We start from the raw sequence: 18123 nt of genomic DNA on the forward strand, positions 1-18123 counted from the left end.
CACCTAACGGTGAGTAGAAACACCTTTTTTTTTTATTTTCCCCAAGACCTAGCCTATTTATCCTTCTCTGAACTGCTGACCATAAAATATAGACAAGCATCTTCTACTGGAAGATAATAAACATCCAAGAGTTTTTGCACTGAGAAAGCAATAATATACTTTTTCTCTTCTTCCCTGCCCACTGCTCTGTTCTATATCTTCCTGTTCTGAAAAGAGTTTGTTTTTTATTACTCACATCATTTAATGATTACATCATGATATTTCTCCGTCTTCCTACACTACACTCATGAAATTAAAGGGAAAAAGTATGCTAGGAGCCATAAAAAATAATAGTAATCCAGTGTCTTTAAAGTGTTGTATTATCTACGGTCCCTAAGCATACAGTCCATCATATCTTCCATAATCATTTTTCTGGCTTTATTGAAATTTTTGCACATATTTTTTTTAATGAAGCTAAGAAAAGCTTAGTGTATCTTTTGCATAGAACAATTCAACTGTCATATCCTTAAGCTCCTCTTGACTTATTCAAAGTGTATAAACATCTGCTTAATACCATTCAAGTTATTCAATTCTCTGGTTTCCTTTTATTGTGAATTTAGGCTAAGTAGAAGTAGAAAACATAATTTACTATGGAATCAATTGGCTAGTGCTCGATATTATGAAGTCAGTTTATTTTTAATATTCAGCTTCAATAATTTCAATAATTCACCATAGTAGTCATTTTTTAATATATTAAATGTGTTATACTGCGCAAGATGCGATAATAAAAAGTATTCTTGTAGTTCTGCAGTTGCAACAGTATTATAAAAGCTCTTCCTTAAGGTTTAACATATTAAGAGGGTTTGGTTATAGGAAGACAGTAAAAATAGAAAGGACGAAGTTTTTACAAAACATGTCTTCTTACTGCTCTCCCCTTGTAGAAATAAAAAGTAAACCAAGCAGTGACTCAGACTACCAATAAGACTGTCACAGGCCCAAGAAGCAATGAGTAATGCTCGATGGTTTGTTTTCATATTGTTATCACTATTCAGTTTACGTAAAGATTCTCAGTAGAAAGCTGTAATTCCTCAACTGTCCTTCAGTCCCAAATTGCGTTTTGTGAAAATATTTAGTGTTATACCAAAATACACACGCGCGCGCACACGCACGTATCCCTCTATATATGTTACACATATATGTTCTAGGTGTAACTCTTATGGATACATTGTATTTATACTTATATAGCAATTTTTTTATCCTAACATACTATGGTGAAATCCTTATAGCTTAAACTTGATTGAAATCCAGTCACATATTTTTCAAAATGATAGTCACTTTTTGTAATTATATAGCAGTTTTTTTAATCAGTATTTTTATTAAATTATAACCTAATGGATTTGACACTGTTTCTTTTCCCTTTTCCCCTAAGTTAGAGAATTCCAGTCTTGAAAACTTGACATGTGGGAAGTACTATTTTAAAGCCACTGTTTTCATTACTTGCACCTATATTCTTTAATATAGCTGTCGTAGAAGAATAGAAATTGGTATTTAGTATAACAAATATTTGAAGGTTTGTTTAATAGTGTAGCTTTTGAAAAACATAAATTGTAAAGAGAATAGTTGGGAAAAAATAAATGAAAACAAAATGAATTTCTCTTTTAGAGAGTTACAATATATTCTATTCATAGGTATAACAAAATTATTTTGAAAAATCCATTTTTCTCAATCTGGAATTCTGATTAGTTTTCAAAATAATATTGAAGGTAACTATCACAATTTATAATTATCAAGTTGAAGTTAGTAATTGGTAATTTAGAATTCGTTTACTATGCAAATATACATGCTAAGCTAGTACACTTATAAACATGTATATATCAGTATCAATTTTCATCTAGAGTAAAAGTTAAATAATTATGTAGATAGGCAAATCCAAATGTGTGTAATTAAGCAGTATTTAATCTTGAATAAAAGCAGGATGCATGGTGAGTTTAGTCATCTTCAGCTCTTTTACTAGGCGATGGACTGCCATCTATTGACTTATAGTAGCCCTCACATGTGAATGTGGCATCACTCAGCAATGACCAAGTAATGAAGCCTAGGTTAGAATTGCCACTGTACATTCCTTTAAACCACTCTTCCTAAAACTCTGGAAATTTCCGCATTTAATCATTGATCAATTTGTTTTTCTAACCCAAAATGTCCATTTCTTACCCCAAATGAGCTGTGCTTTGGGGGGAATAAATTGATTAGTATATCCAGTTTGAAAATGAGAACTTTTCAGTTACTTTTATCTGGTTTTTATCAGTAGGACTAGAAGGACATTTACACAGCCTCAAGTTTAACAACTGTAATTTAAGGTCTATTTGGGAATTGCTCTCTTTCTTTAAAAAAAAAAAAAAAGTTATAAGTTAAATAGAGTGTTATTTCTCAAATACACAACAGTGGTGGTGAAGCTGAATGGTGTAAGTAGACTTGCAAAATGTTCCAAATCATAAATTTCTTAAAACACATTCTAAAAGTAAGACAAAAGTTAAAGAAGAGAAAATGTTCACTATTTTCAACAATTAAATGAGATGAAATAAAGTTTTCTTAACAACTTGTATCTGAATAGAACAGCTTTTTAGCCAAACTTGACTGGACTTCACTACATTAAAAAAAAAAAACAAAAAACTAAGACCATCATTCTAAAGGGTACATGAGAGTAAAACTCTAATAAAAAGATACTATATAGATAGATGTGTGTGTGAATGTGTGTGCATGCATATTATAACAACTAATTTGGCTATGGCTATAAAATTGTCATGTAATTTAATGACTTTAGATGATCGCTTTGGAGCTCTGCATAGGAAAAAGAAAAATCTATGATTTTATTTAGCAATTAAATAATTTCCCCAATTTATGTATTTACCTCCTTCAGAAATGTTTATAACGTTTTTTAAATCTTCAATACTGTAGCATTGTTCTTGTATTTTACTTTCTGTTATATTTTCAGGTTTTGGTAAAGCCTGACTTTGAATATTCTTTTTCATGTTTCAGATAACTCATTCTAGATAAAAATTTCCCTCTTTATTCAAGAAGGAAAACCCCTTCCCCCATTCCGTCATTTCTAGTTTCATTTATATTAAAAATCCTAGGCCAAAATGGCCACCAACAGAGTTTTACAACCAACAGAGTTTTTAACTAGTAGAGGCTATAATTTGACATGCTTTGGACATTTTGTTAATCTTGTTTTTAATCTACTTACTTTAAAAAAGTAACCAGGAGTTTGCTATCTGGGGGCTGTGTGTGTGTTAAGAATCAAAAAGGACAATGCATCTTTTATGTTTAATTTTGCGCCTGGATTGCTTTGTGTGCATTGTTAAAATGTTACAACCTACCACCTTTTACTTTAACTAAAAGTTTAAATAGGAAGCAAATGTAACCTTTTTTGAAGAATTACCTTTTAAATGGTTTCTTTATATATAGTGTTTCAAATGCCTAGACTTCACTTCAAAAAGTAAAATGCTTGCTGTCAGGGAAACGGTAAGGAGTATGGTTTCCTTGCCTTCCCGTCTAGCCTAGGAAAAAGCTTGTGACCAGAGTTTACTAGTAATCGATAATGTCTTACCTGAACCAGTTGAGTGTCAGAGCGTGGACCATAATTAACAATATTGTTTCATCTTACCACTCAGTTTTCTCTCCTTACCTGGAAACATTACTTTAGAAATGTGTTTTCTGGGTTTTCACATTATGGAAATGAGAGTTTTACACTAAACAAGAATGTTACTCTAAAGTAAGTAACCCTAAATATGAACAGATTTAAATTTAACTTTAGAGCGATGTTTTGTAGTCCAAAAGGAAGGAATAATAAAGTGGAATTTGGTTGTGAGGCTATAGTTATCCAAAAGTCTTTATCCTAGAATTGTGATGAAGGTAGGATGGGTAACAGTTTTCTAACTGCCTAAAACTAAAGTGGGTTTTTAAAAATACAAAATTTCCAAAAGTCAGCCTCAAGCCAGAATCTTTTCTTTTTGTGGGGGAAAAAAAGTCCCTCTTTCTCTCTTAATTGAATACATGTTGGGAGTCCTACACCTCTTTCTGGGAGCTCTTCGGCTACATGAGCAGAACCGCAACACCCGCAAGAACCCCATCCACAGTAGATACCAAGTGACATGTCTTTTTTCATGTGTGTGTTTAAGAAAATAGAACTGGTTACACGTTGTATTTTAAAGTGTTAGAAGAACTCCATAGAAGAGTGAGAACTAGGCCTCACTCTGTTTTAGAATTATTTAAATCAACTTTTTTTTTTTCTTGTACCATATCTTGAGGCCTGGCATACAGATTATCATAAACTAACACTTTGCAAATTCATTTTGGAAGCTCTTACTTTGCTAGTTCAATTCAGTTTGCCAACTGCCTCAAGAACCAGGAGCACCCTTGTTTAAACTGTAGGGGTTCCCCCCTCTGTAGCTGGTGTTGCTATTTCAGTGTTTTGATTGGTTAAGTGTTGCTATTGAGATATTACATCTCTGTCAAATTTTCAGAGATTTAGTTTTCATTAAAAATGTCCTTAACACTGAAATGCTGCTGAGGTGAGTGTAATCATGCTCTGATGATTCAGAAGGAACAGGACTGTTTTGTAGTACCTCGGGGCCGTTTTCTCATTGTAGTACTTACTATAAAATATATCAGACCGCTTTATGTTTCAAGTTACTTGGCATCTGAATAAAAAGAATTTCTGAATGAGCACTGATGACTGTTTTCTAATACTTCATATATGGTGACAGAGAAGATACGTTTGAACTGTGACTAAAATTGTAAAATATTTTTCAGTTGGAAAATTTATGTGAATACCTTTATATTTATTTAAGTACTCAACTTGTTCTCTAAAGAATTTAGTGTCAACATTTAGCTAGCAATTTTTTTACTTCAGTCTTACCATGTTTAGAATTTACTATAAATGTAATTACTACACTTACAGAGTAGGTCACCTGAGTTTTATTTTTAAGTCTTTATTTCAGTGTCATGCTGGACCACATTTTTCTAGAACTTATCATTGGAAGCAATTGGAAAATGCAATTTCAAAGCAAATGAAACCTGGAATTATCAATTTCAATAAATGAGATTCATTTAAAAATAAATACAATTTGCTAAATCATCAAAAAGCAATTTTCTAAAGCTTCTGTAAAAGGAAGAGGGAAAAAGTGAACACTGTGAATTACAAATGCACATGTTATTTTTCCTCTCACAGTGTTATCCTCAGAAATTTAGAGATTGTATGTACACAAACTTATTTATAAATGGGAATAGAATAAAATTTAGATTTAGATATTAAATTTATTTGTATTTATTGAAGCACGTAGGAAAACCTTCATACTTTCTTCTTTTCTAAGAAATACTGAGGTGTCATCCCCTTCAGAGAAAATTTCCAACTTATTTTATCAATGTTTTAATGCAAACATTAATTTGTTTTAAATGAGAAATCAATATGGCGTATTTTGAGTATGTTTTTTTTCCTGTGTTAATATTTTTATTATCAAGTGTTTTATAACATTAGTTCTGTTGTAAATATAAGTATTTCAGGTAATCAGGCAATGAAAAGTATGCAGCATTCACACAATTTTTAAAAGATTCATTATAAAAATGTTTTGGCCTAGATGCAGCTGTGTTTTTGCCATCTTCTAAATATCTGAAGATATGTCCAAATAACCCCTCATCATTTCTGCTCATTTTCTTGGTAGCACATGTTGTTCAGTAATGAACTGATTGAAACTGAAGCTCTACTGTAACAACTAACTTTTCTCATTTGACAGTCCCTGTCCCTTTTTGTCTGCCTTTAGTAGCTGGGGGCAAAGACCATTCATTATATTTAGGACTTACATATTTACAGTATGGGCTTCAAGTGTTACTTCTGTTTTAAAAATTTAAGGGAATACTCATTACGGTCTTCCTTTTCTTTTCTGTTAGCAAATGTTTCTCCTGAGGATGATAAAAAGATATAAATTACATTTGAACTTTTTACTACCCTTTTCTCTCTTCCCTAGGTATGTTCACCTTTTTGATACTTAAATTGATACTTAAATTCTGTAGTGATTAAATTCTGTTTGTAAGTATTTATATTTTTAACATATATAACATTTTTAAAGCCTATTCTTCTTGAGGAACACATACATTATTCATTTAATCCCAAATAAAACTGTTGTTGTTTTTCACTCACAACTCTACACTTTTAAAGAGTGTTTTTCACTCACAATTCTACACTTTTAAATAGTTATAACAAAAATGAATATAAACAGGTAGCCTGAAAATTTTCAAACTGCAGTTTAATACTGTATAGTATCTGACTATAAAGTAAGTTGTAGTTTAAAAATCTGGAATGTTAAATGATGCCTATTCTTGGTCACGTTAACCATACATAAAGAGAGTAGAAGTAGTATGTAGAATGCTTTTAGTATATTTAAGTGATTCTTTTTCATGTGTATTTTGAACAGGTGATTCATGTCATTCCTTAAGTAAATATATTCCAACTGATTGAGTTTATCATAATCTTCTCTGGACATTCCAGTGCAAGAATAAAAGTAGATAAAGCATACTGGACCAGTAATATTTGTATTAAACTTTCCTTCTAGTAGTCATGCATGTAAATGACATGGTAGATTACAGTAATTCCTAACAGGTCTTAAGTATTTAGGAATCACTTAGTTACTCACAGTCATGATCAACCATAACCTTTAAGGGTTTTGGTCAATCATTTGAATAATCTTCACGAAAAGACTCCTGAAAGAATCCCTTGACTTGTTGATATGAATAGTCTCTCTGAACTAGTGTTGTATTTTCTGTTACAGTATAAACTGTATTAGTAATCTTAAATTGAATTAAGTTTAAGATTTTAAAAGCAAAATCTCTTAAATGACTAAAAGTCAATGAACTATTGATAAAATCAGTCAGATTTTAGACTTGAAATTCATTTCCCATTTGATCTCCACATACAAGAAAGTCATGGGAGTTATGTTTTTGTACATTTGTAATTTTTTTTCAACTATTTTGAACTCAGCAATGGTCATTTAGGGCCAATGTCCTTAGTTTTTTGGAAATACCAAAAATATTATATGAAGAAAAATGCCACATGTTTAGAGACCATTTGATCAAAAAATTTTTTAGTATCTTTGGAATTAATATAAGCCTTTGCCTTAATTGATATACCAGTATACTGGTAGATCACATTTCAAATAGGAGTTTTTCCATGGGAATGTTCAGAAATCCCTGCTAGCTTTGTAAAAAGAATTCATGTGTGTGTGTCAAATGGTAATCAAGCTACCAAATTATTTTTTTTTTATTTTTTTAATTTATTTTTGAGAGGACACAAGTGGGGGAGGAGCAGAGAGAGAGAGAGAGAGACAGAATCTGAAGCAGGCTCTAGGCTCTGAGCTGTCAGCACAGAGCCCCATGCGGGGCTCAAACCCATGAACTGTGAGATCATGACCTGAGCCGAAGTCAGATGCTCAACTGACTGAGCCACCAAGGCATCCCTTCTTTTTCTTTTTTTTTAGTTTACTTATTTATTTTGAGAGAGAGAGAGCATGTGTGAGTGAGAGAGGGGCAGAGTGAGGGGGAGAGAGAATCCCAAGTACACTCTGCACTACAGCCCGATGCAGGGTTCAAGCCCATGAACCAAGAAATCATGACATAAGCCAAAATCAAGAGTTGGAGGCTTAACCAACTGAACCACCCAGGCACCCCAGCTACCACATTAGTTTCATTCCTTTTTTCAAAAGTCATATGAAATCAAATCTATTATATGGATTATGAGGTCATCTTTATAACTGTAATATACCCATCTCTATAAATGCCGATTTTATATAAATACTGTTCTTTACATGTATTTGTGGATTACCCCCACGTTTCTTTTCACTTAGGGGAACTAAATTTTGGATCATTTATTAACTTTGTTCATACAGTAAAATCTCAAATTTATCTTTCTTGGATCTCTCCCATTTCCTTTATTTATAACTATACCACATTTCCTCCTTGTTTACTAAAGTCCTTAAGAAACATGCAGTAAAATTGATTTGGAGTGGCAAACTCATCCGGAGGAAATTACTAGGGAATGTTTATTACAGAGAAAAGAATGCCAGCTTCGAGATCAGACATTGGCTCAAATTCTGTCTCTTTAATTTACTAGATAGTCAAACCTAGTTAAAATATTTGGCTTCTAAGATCCTTGGTTTTTTCATCTGAAAAATGGGAATGGTGCCTTCTTGTTGTAAGTATGTAATGAGTCAATAAGTGTAAAGTACTTGGCACAATACTTAGCACATAGCCCATATTCAACACTGTGTGAGCTCCAATAAAGCAAACCCATAGACGCCTCGCACCTGTAGAGATGACCTCTGGGCTAATAGCCCAAACTCAGACTATTGTAATGTCTTTTGAGAAGACTATTGTTTACCTAAAATGAGGAGATTCATAATGACCTCTTTACTTTCTGTCTCCTAAAAATGTTTCCTTTTTATAATTACTGAAGTTAAAATACTCACAAGCACTGTCTTTTGTTAACAAAATTTTTTACCTCGCTTTTCATTTTCTAATTATTTATCCTCGTCCTTTCTAGAAATGTAGGTAATGTTTAAGTATAGCAAACTTTTTTTTTTAATTCGATTTGCTCAAAAAAATCATTATAAAGACATTTAAGAAGTAGGTCACAAAAAATATTTAGGCTACTTCTCCTAATGAAAATGACTATATAAAATTTGTGCCATGTAAAGAAATACTGATTTTGAAAAATATATGATCTAATTATATACATTAGTAAACATTCACTTCTTAAATGGTAACTTCAGTGTCATCTGAATATAGTCATCTATCATAAGCAAATGAAATTATATCAGTCTTTTGCTTTATACATATATATATATATATATATATATATATATATATATATTGATTTTAATATGAAATCAAGTAATTCCCACTCACACATAAACCAATTCTATAGGGGTAGAGGATTTATGTTAATCAGGTGAAAATAGCATATCAGTTTTTTTGTACTTCAGATAAAACTGCTTCATGCCTTCACATGACTGATGCCAGAAACGAGCCTGATTTCACAGCAAGACGTGGAGGTGTAAGAGCTCCATCACTTCTACACTGTTTTTATTCTCATATAGGTCCAGCAAAAAAGACAACACAAAATTAAGCATCTTCTCAATGCCTGTGATTTGTATTCTTGCAAAGAGCGTTCCTATTCCCTGTTGTTCTTTATTTTAAAGACAAGCAGGAGCTAAGATAGGGCATATTGTAAAAGCAAAAAAAGCATTACTTTCCCCCTCTTTAGACAGGTCCTTCCAGCTGTGGAGTTCTCTGCCTTTGTGACTGTCGGTTAAGAGTATTGCACGTGAATAAGCGGGTTTGGATGGGGAGGGGGAATGCTGTGTGTTGTGAGTCATGTGAAGTTATGGTAAAAATGAAAATACTGGTGTTTATTTGAATCCTCTGTGTTGTAGCTAATAAATATAATAGAGCTACAGTTCTATTATTCTACAGTTTTCCGGTGATGGTTTATATACCATTATATGCAAAATATATAAGCAAATTTGAATATGTTAAGTAGTTCGTATGGTTGGAAGATATATACTAATGTGGTTTCTATGTTTTATAGTCTACCCCAATAAACCTTCAGATGAAGTATCCATGGATTCACACATGTATGTGTTCTTTTCTGTCCCTTCCCCCACATCCTGTCTTCACACCCTCCTCATCCCTCCACCCTGCTTCAAAGCTTGTGGTCCCTTTTCCATCCGCGTACTAAAAGGTTCTTTGTAAACCAGGCCATTTGTCCATCATTGTTTGGGGTCCAAACAGTGGTAAGATACCCTGTCACCGATCCCGCGTGCTATGAATGGCAGCTCCTCTCCGGACAATTGGCGGAGGGGCCGAGAAATATTCCTGAGAGGATTATTTAACCTTTCAATTTAGAGGGCACAAAGCCTGGCTGATTAATGAACTTTCTGATGGGCGCCGATAAGCGGATCTATTTCTTTATTTCCCCTAAAAGTGATTCCTTCTCCTGTCCATATTACTATAATCTTAAACCTAAAATGTGGCAAATAGATTAAAAAACAGCACTAAAGAGTTTATCTGGCTGGCAAACTGAAGGAGCGAAATTAAAATTGGTAATGACAGCAGTGGCTCAGCCTCATATGTGGTTTTTAAATGCACTGTGTATTTTGAAGAGACTTATTCTCCAGCGCGCCTGGTAATGACTGCTTTTGGTGCACAGTCTGGGGCTGGCTCCTGTTATCCCCACCCTCCCCCCCCCCCCCCCCCCCAAAAATGAGTTGTGTTATCTGGATGGCTGCAGACACATCCGCGGCCCCCGCTCTCACTGCACGGGCAGACAAGGTCGATAGCATTACAAGGTATTTGTGGCAGCGCTTGTTTCAGTTTTCAGAGCTGCCAGTTTCCAGGCGGATTTGAATTACAAAAGAAGAAGCTGGCATGAAAATTGAAAGGTTTTATCGGCTGGTCTGAAGCCTCATAGCACATTGCTTATTTATGCAGTCCATTTGCACCAGGAAATATAAAAAGGAAATACATTTTTAAAATAAGGCCATAAAGACCCAGATATGTTTAAGATGGCAAATAAAATATAGATACCTATAATATCTTTCCAGGAAACGATTTTCACTTAATGTTGCACATTACTTCAGAAGAGCATTTATGTTGCTGTCATAAATTTGCGCGTTCGTGTCACTGTGTAGGTAGTCCCTGGGGATTAAGAAGGAAGCCTTTGCTAACTTACTTTAAAATTAAAATAGACGGAGGGATAGCCCTGCAGTTTGAGAGCTACATTGGAAATATTTAAATAGGGTGGTAAATTAAACTTAAACTAACATTTTTGCATTCCATGTAAAATTAGCTATGGCCCAGTGAATAAATGCCACTACCTTTGGAGAAAATTGGGATGCTTTTTAAGCCATGAAGATTTGGAGCATTCAGGGAGTGAATTACTGTGATCCTTACTGTCTTGCATATGTTCATTGTTCTCTGCTTACTGAGGTTTTCTTTTTTTGTTGTTGTTGTTGTTTTTTTTTTTCGGGGGGGGGGGTAGGAGGGAATATAGGGTGGGATCTCATTTACAAAAACAAAAGTGATAAATAAGTTCAATAGCTTCTTTTTATGAAACCTGTGCTTCATTTATTTTAGTCTTCATATATATCGCCTTTTAGACTTTTGCCTAATGCTTAATGTTGTGAATATATACCGTCTTTTCAGTATTGAGAGTTACCAACAATTTACCTCTCTTTGTATTCCTTTAGTATAGTCTCAACTTAGTGAAAAAGATACACTCAGGCAATCCCTTACACTCTTGGTTACATAAAATGAAGATACATGTATACAAACACACAGTACTGAAAGGCCCTTGAATAATCAATGGTCTTACCACTGGTCATTTGCACCCTTCGACCCATTGGTTTGTAAAACTTAGTATCTGAAAGAGGTGTAAGGAGGAAGTTAGATGTGTATAGAAAATATCAAATCAATAAAGCAACACTTTTCATTCTGCTGTAGTTCAAATGAACACTGTTTTAGAATCCATTTTCCAATAAAGCAAATTACTCTCAGCTAAACCATGAGAGATGCAATTTTTTGCAATTTTCATTTTCACCAGTGTCTGGTACCTTTCTCATGTTTTCATGACCTGGACTAATTATTTCATGTAGTTTTTTTTTAACAGAGAAAATATCAAAAGCATACACGTCTGCTGCATGCTAATGATGTGCTGTACATTTTTTCATGAATTTTCATAAGGATTTTTTTCTACGTAGCATGTGTGGCTTAATGATGTAATCACCCGATAGACTAGAAAATGCTCCAAAGGAGACGTTCCGGTCTGTTGTGTACATAATACATGTTTCAAAAATCTGCCTAATTAAGGAATTACCCAATGGATTGGGAGTCTGTTGGGTACATGACATAGTTTTTTTTTAACACATAAAAGATATAGGTGTATCATTATATATGGTACTTTTAATGGCATTTTTAGGATGTAGGGGAAATTAGTAGCAATGTCCTCTGGAATACAATTGAATTTTTTTTTCCCTGGGGAAAAAAAAAAAAAAGAAAGCTTAAAAAACTTTATGAAGGAGGCTTTGTTTTAAAATAATTTCAAAACCTTTAGTTTGGGGAGAAAATTCCTCCCAGTATTCGTCAAAAGTAATACCGTGACTGTTTGCCAGAATGGTCTACAAATGGAAGACTTTGTCCCAAACCGTGGTTGGAACAGACCTAATGTCCTCATCTGCAGGTGTGAGGACTGGCCCCAGAAAAACACTGACAAGGGAGGACAGGACCTTTGTATCTTTGGTCATATCTTGGGATCTTGGGATCATCATTTTTGCCTTGCCACAGACTCAGCTTTAGTTCAGTTCACTACACAACTATTTGCCTAACCTTTACATTTCTTACTTGCATTCCTTTAGGCCCCAGATTTGATTTTAAAATCTTAAATACCTACCAGTTACATTTCACTGGAATTTATATTGTAAACAATACTAAAGGAAAGGGAGGGCATTCATTCTCTTTTCCCTGCATACTCTTTATAAAACTAAATAAAATAAACTATATCTGATCTCTAGAGTAAGCAATAAATATAATATCTTTAAAGAGGAAAAAATACATATTTTAAGTTGAAACTTTTCTGCTCAGCTGTTAAATTCATGCCATTGGTCACTTCAACCAATGGACTTTGACCATGATGACCTAACATTTGGGGTAACATTTTCTTGGGAAATACTATTTAATACTTGGGTTGGATTTTTTTTTTAATACATGAATATTGGGGTGGCGGGGGGAGGCTTGTGCTATTAGAAAGAATAATTTGATTTGGAAATATTTTCAAAGAATTGGGTCGTTCTCAAGCATGAAAAGCATATCGATTTAAGAGGTCTATGAACAAATGTGACTTGTCCAGAAAGACTGGAGCTAAGCTCAGTATTAAACATTACATTTGGTCATGAATACATTTACCCCAAGTACTTAATGTATTTGCTTTTTAATATATGTTCATGTAACAAATTGGATTAATAAAAACATATAGTCTTTAAGCATATGTGTAATTATAAAAATAAGTCCATTTTGCATTCACAAGAGTAGAAAATTCCCTTTAATTAGTGAAATTGATTGCATATCCTATATAGTAATGAGCTTCAACTAGATGCAAACCCTCATTGGATCAAAGTCAGTTTAGATAAGGGCAGCTCAAGGTCACAGAGGGAGATGCCCAGCAGGTTCATTTGCATAAAAAATTACTGTTGGAAATAGGACACTGAGGCAGCTCTGGCGTTTTGATCTCTTGGCCTTTGTCATGGAGATTCCTAGTTGTGAAGGGAGTAAGGCCAGTGTCCCAGATAATGATTAACTGTTTTAATGGCATTCATTCATTCATTCCGCACTAACTACTCATGCAGAAAAAAGGGTTATGTAAAATGACATTAGAAGAAAATCATTTGTAATCGTTGCATCGGGCTGCACTTTGAGGAGACATTAGGAGTAAATCCGTGGCGTGGTAGGCTTATGCTTTATCTTCTGATATTTACTGAGTTTACTGGTGCATGAAAAGCTTTCAGCAAGAATAGCAGATGGGATGGACCTTTCATAGGTAATGCTATCTACCAGGTTATTACTTCTATATATTGATAGTAAAGTAATCTCCAAGATATCACCCTACAAATATAGATTATTTAAATGTCTGTAACAAAAAAAAAAAGAAAAAAAAGAGCTGCTTTCATAAATAGTTCACTTGGTAACCCATTGGGTCAAAGTCTCTAGATAAATGTTTAACTTTAAAAAAGTTCTAAAAGACTACATTCATTCCCTTACATTTAACTTTTCATCCACAATATAGACTGTATGACAGAACCCTGAACTTAGAGCTAATCAGTTGACATATTCTGTGTTAAATTGGACCTTTACTGTTAATTAAAAATAAAGACATGCTCCAAGGCAGAAGTAGTCACAAATTCATATTTCTAACATTTTAAATAGCTGTAAGATTTTTGTTAGATCACAGTATGAGAACTTGTCCACTGGAAATCATTATTGAGTTTTCAGTACTATATTCTAATACAGAAATGTTCTCTAATTAGGTAAGATCTAGGCTGATTGCATTCCTATTAAGTCCTAGTACATGATAGTTTATTAAAATGAGAGTATGTAGATAGTGTTTGTCATGTCATTTACTAATTAATTATTGTGAAACAGTTTAGAATTTCATAGCACAATATAAATACTGTTGCTATTTTTATTAGTAATAATGGAAGTTTTTAACTAGTGACATTATTCAGATGAATGAACATCCAAATGTTTGCACTTCATCCAGGGGCATAAATGAACAGTGGGGCTAAATTTAAGGTTCTTTGAATGAAATTACTTTCAAAATAAAGTAAGTGTCAACATGAAACATGCTTTCAAAATAAAGTAAGTGTCAAAAAAAAAAAATAAAGTGTCAACATGAAACATGCTTTCAAAGTCTTGATTAAGAAGGATCTCTCTATCTCTGGTACTATAAAACTGAATTCCTATTCTCTTTATATTACTAATTCTCTCCTGATTCTGCCAGAGTATGTACCACACTCTCAATTCGAAGTAGGGGAGATGCTTAGGAAGCTGTATTAATTCATGCAGACTTTTTAATATATCAAAGCATAATTTAAAAAATTGTCTGTTAGGGGCGCCTGGGTGGCTCAGTCGGTTGAGCATCCAACTCGATTTCAGCTCAAGTCGTGATCTCAGGGTTTGTGAGATCAAGCCCCGTCTCCAGGTCTTCACTCACTGTGCCGTGAACACAGAGCCTGCTTGGGATTCTCTCTCTCCCTCTCTGTCTCTGCCCCTCCTCCGCTCATAGGTACTCTCTTTCAAAATAAATAAATAAACATTAAAAAATAAATTGTCCTTTAATGACATAAGACAATTGATATCGTTTTCCAAAGCATCCAAATTATTAACAATAACTAAAATGCATTGGATGCTTACTATGGGTCATGTGCTTTACCTGTGCATTACCTCATTTACAGAACTCTTACTATATGCCTGTCCCTGTCCCTGGATCTGGGGTATAGCAGTGAACAAAAAACAGACAGAAATCCCTGCCCTCACAGACCTTACATCCTTCTTGTCTGGGAATGCAAGTGGAGGGATAGACAAAACAAACTAGCAAAATATATTATGGGAGATGTGATAAGTGACATGGAGTTTTGTTTTTGTTTTTTTTTCTTTACAGCAGTGAAGTAGGGTAGGGAACACCAGTTGGAGGGAGCTGACAGACTTAAAAAACATGATCAAGAAAGCATTACTAATACGACCTTTGAGCCAAGACTTGAAGGAGGTGAAGGAGTGCACCATGTTTATCTGGGCAGAGTGACACAGGCCGATGGAACAACATTAGGACTACCTGTAATTTCCTCTAATTTAGGCAATAAAATAATGCAAAGAAATTCCATAAAACTTTTGCTCTGCATCCAAATATTGCAGAGATTTTCAGTGTTTGAATTTACTTTAAACACATTTATTGGCTGTATAACTCATGTCCACTCTATAAAATTTTGGAGTCTTTAAGATCTACTTATTCACCACCTATTTTTGAGCACTTTCTGTGTTCTAGTTTAGGCATTGGCAAACTTCTTCTATGAAAAGCCAAGTAGTAAATAGTTCAGCTTGGCAGGCAATATGGTCTCTGTCATAACTCTGCTCTTGTAGCATGAAAAGTAGCCATAGATAACCGGATCATAGGGTAGTTCCATTTTTACCTTTCTGAAGAACCTGCATACGGTTTTTCCACAATGGCTGCACCAGTTTGCATTCCCACCAGCAGTGCAAGAGGAGTCCTTTCTCACTACATCCTCACCAACACTTGTTGCTTCTTATGTTTTTGATTATAGCCATTTTGACAGGTGTGAGGTATTATCTCTTTGTAGATTTTATTTGCATTTCCTTGATGATGAGTGATGTTGAGCATCTTTTTCATGTGTCTGTTGACCATCTGGATATCTTCTTTGGAGAAATGTCTGATAAGCACTGGGTGATGTAGGGAATTGAAGAAAAGAGTAGCAGCCTTAGATAACCTGTAAACAGATGTGCCTGGCTGTGTTCCAATAAAACTTTATTTTCAGACACTGAATTTTGAATTTCATAAAATTTTCATGTGTTGCAAAATATCCTTTTTTTTTTTTAGCCATTTGAATGTAAAAGCATTCTTGCCTATGGGCTATACAAAAACAGGCAATGAGCTGGATTCGTCCTGTCGGCCATAGTTCACCAACACTTAGTCTAGATTCTTGCCATAAGGATACAGAGTGGACTAAAAGATCTCTTACCCTGTGCACCTTACATTCCAGCAATGGGGAGGCAGATAATAGACATGATAACCAATTTAGTACACGAGAAGGTGAAATGGGAAAAGGAGTATCAGGAGCACTGTGGCAGGAGTAAGTAAAAGTGGCCTTTACTCTGAGAGGATGCGATGGGAATGAACCACTGGAGACTTGTACAGTAGTGTGGCTTTCCTGTGTTCTGTATTCCTGAGGAAAAGCCAGCAGTGCCATGGGGACACCAGTGGTTCTCCTGTGAGGAAATCCCTATTTGCATCCATACCAAAGTTCTAGTGTCTGGATATCCATCTCGTTCTGGTTCTTTCTGTGCCCTCCTTCCCCAATCATTACTGCCTGATTCATCTTGTCCTTTTTCATAGGATTTGAGCCAATGGAATTTCTTATTCCAGCGGAATAAACATAGTGAGCATATTTTCCTTTCTTCAATGAATCTAGAAATCTTGCCTCAGCAGTAAATTACCATATATTTGCACAAAAAAAACATTGAAAAATTATAAACATAAGTCTTTCAGAGAATGTTTATTATTTGGCGGGTGGATAATTCTGTTTATCATCAGTGATAGTCTCTGCCTACAGTCACCGACTAGTTTTTGAGCACCTACCATTAGCCTTAGAGTGGATTTTCATGCCACTCAAATCCAGTGCTCTCCATTCTGAATGATAAGCCCTAAGCGATCTAGTCCCTCTCCATCTTTAGAACCTCCTCTTCTCCCACTCTTCCTTCACCTACTACACTTCCAAATTTACAGATATTTCTCTGATAGTCAGATATGGCAAATTTACCCGCATCTCCAAGATTTGCATTCCCTGTCCCCATGCCTGAGGCCTAGAATGCTGTTCCCCAGTCATTGCATACTTGGGGGTATTTTTATCACAAGAAATGACCATCCCAGTGAGAGTTTCTCTAAAATGCAATTTAAGTCACCACCAATGACTTTCATTCCTTTAACTCTATTTTAATTGCCTGCGTGCCATTTATTACTACCCGATTGTGTGTGTGTGTGTGTGTGTGTGTGTGTGTGTGTGTGTGTGTGTGTTTTGTTGGTTTATCTGTCTTCCAACGTGGGAGATGTGAGCAGGGATTTTTGTCTGACTTCTCAGTTACCTAATCTATTCTAAGATATCTGGCATATATTAGGCACTCAATTATTTTTTGAATAAATTAATGAAAGAATGCTTGTATATGCTTATGCCATGTGCCCAGCACTCTGGTAAACATCACTGATGGAGGCGTCCTTGAACTTGTTCTGCTCTACTTGTCCCCTTCCCTTCTCTTATACACAACCTGGTATCTTGAAAAAGTCGTCAGTGTTTTGTTCTTCAGTTCTTTCTACTTACAATAAACCCGTTACAGTCTGGCTTGTATCTCTACCCCTCAAATAAACTGCTCACAATGGTTTCTAGTCTCCAGCAACTTCCTGATTGCTAATCCAGTGGATTTCATAGTCTTTATCTTATTTAACCCACCAGTAGCTTTTGACAACTTCTTCCTCAAAACATTATGTGTTCTGCCTTCACATCCATGACACATCTCTTGCTTTGATTTCTTTCTCTTAAACCACATATATACTCATGGTTGCAATTTTGTGTCACATCAAGTAACACAAAGATGGAAAAATAATTTCTGCTTAATAATTTCATGTCTTCCTGGTGCTCTATACCTGAACAAATTTATGAGCCACTGCAGTGAGTGAGTGAGTGAGTGGTACATGCTTGTATGCATACCTGTCAAAACTATGCTTGACGACTTTTAGCTTGTCTTAATTCATGAACCACA

At 34.6% G+C, this 18123-nt stretch overlaps 1 protein-coding gene across 3 annotated transcripts in view; it reads left to right on the plus strand.

Moving 5' to 3' along the window:
* Window positions 1–18123, plus strand: part of ZCCHC7 (zinc finger CCHC-type containing 7) — a 251668-nt gene that overhangs the window by 222421 nt on the left and 11124 nt on the right. For all 3 annotated transcript variants that reach the window (XM_019454473.2, XM_019454476.2, XM_019454477.2), the window contains exon 6: window positions 1–9. This exon is cut by the window's left edge and continues 27 nt beyond it. In XM_019454473.2, the coding sequence (XP_019310018.2) occupies window positions 1–9 (9 nt within the window). The remainder of the gene's footprint in view (window positions 10–18123) is intronic.

This window comes from Panthera pardus, unplaced genomic scaffold (assembly GCF_024362965.1).
Source record: "Panthera pardus isolate Hobbes unplaced genomic scaffold, ASM2436296v1 HiC_scaffold_20, whole genome shotgun sequence".
Lineage (NCBI taxonomy): Eukaryota > Metazoa > Chordata > Mammalia > Carnivora > Felidae > Panthera > Panthera pardus.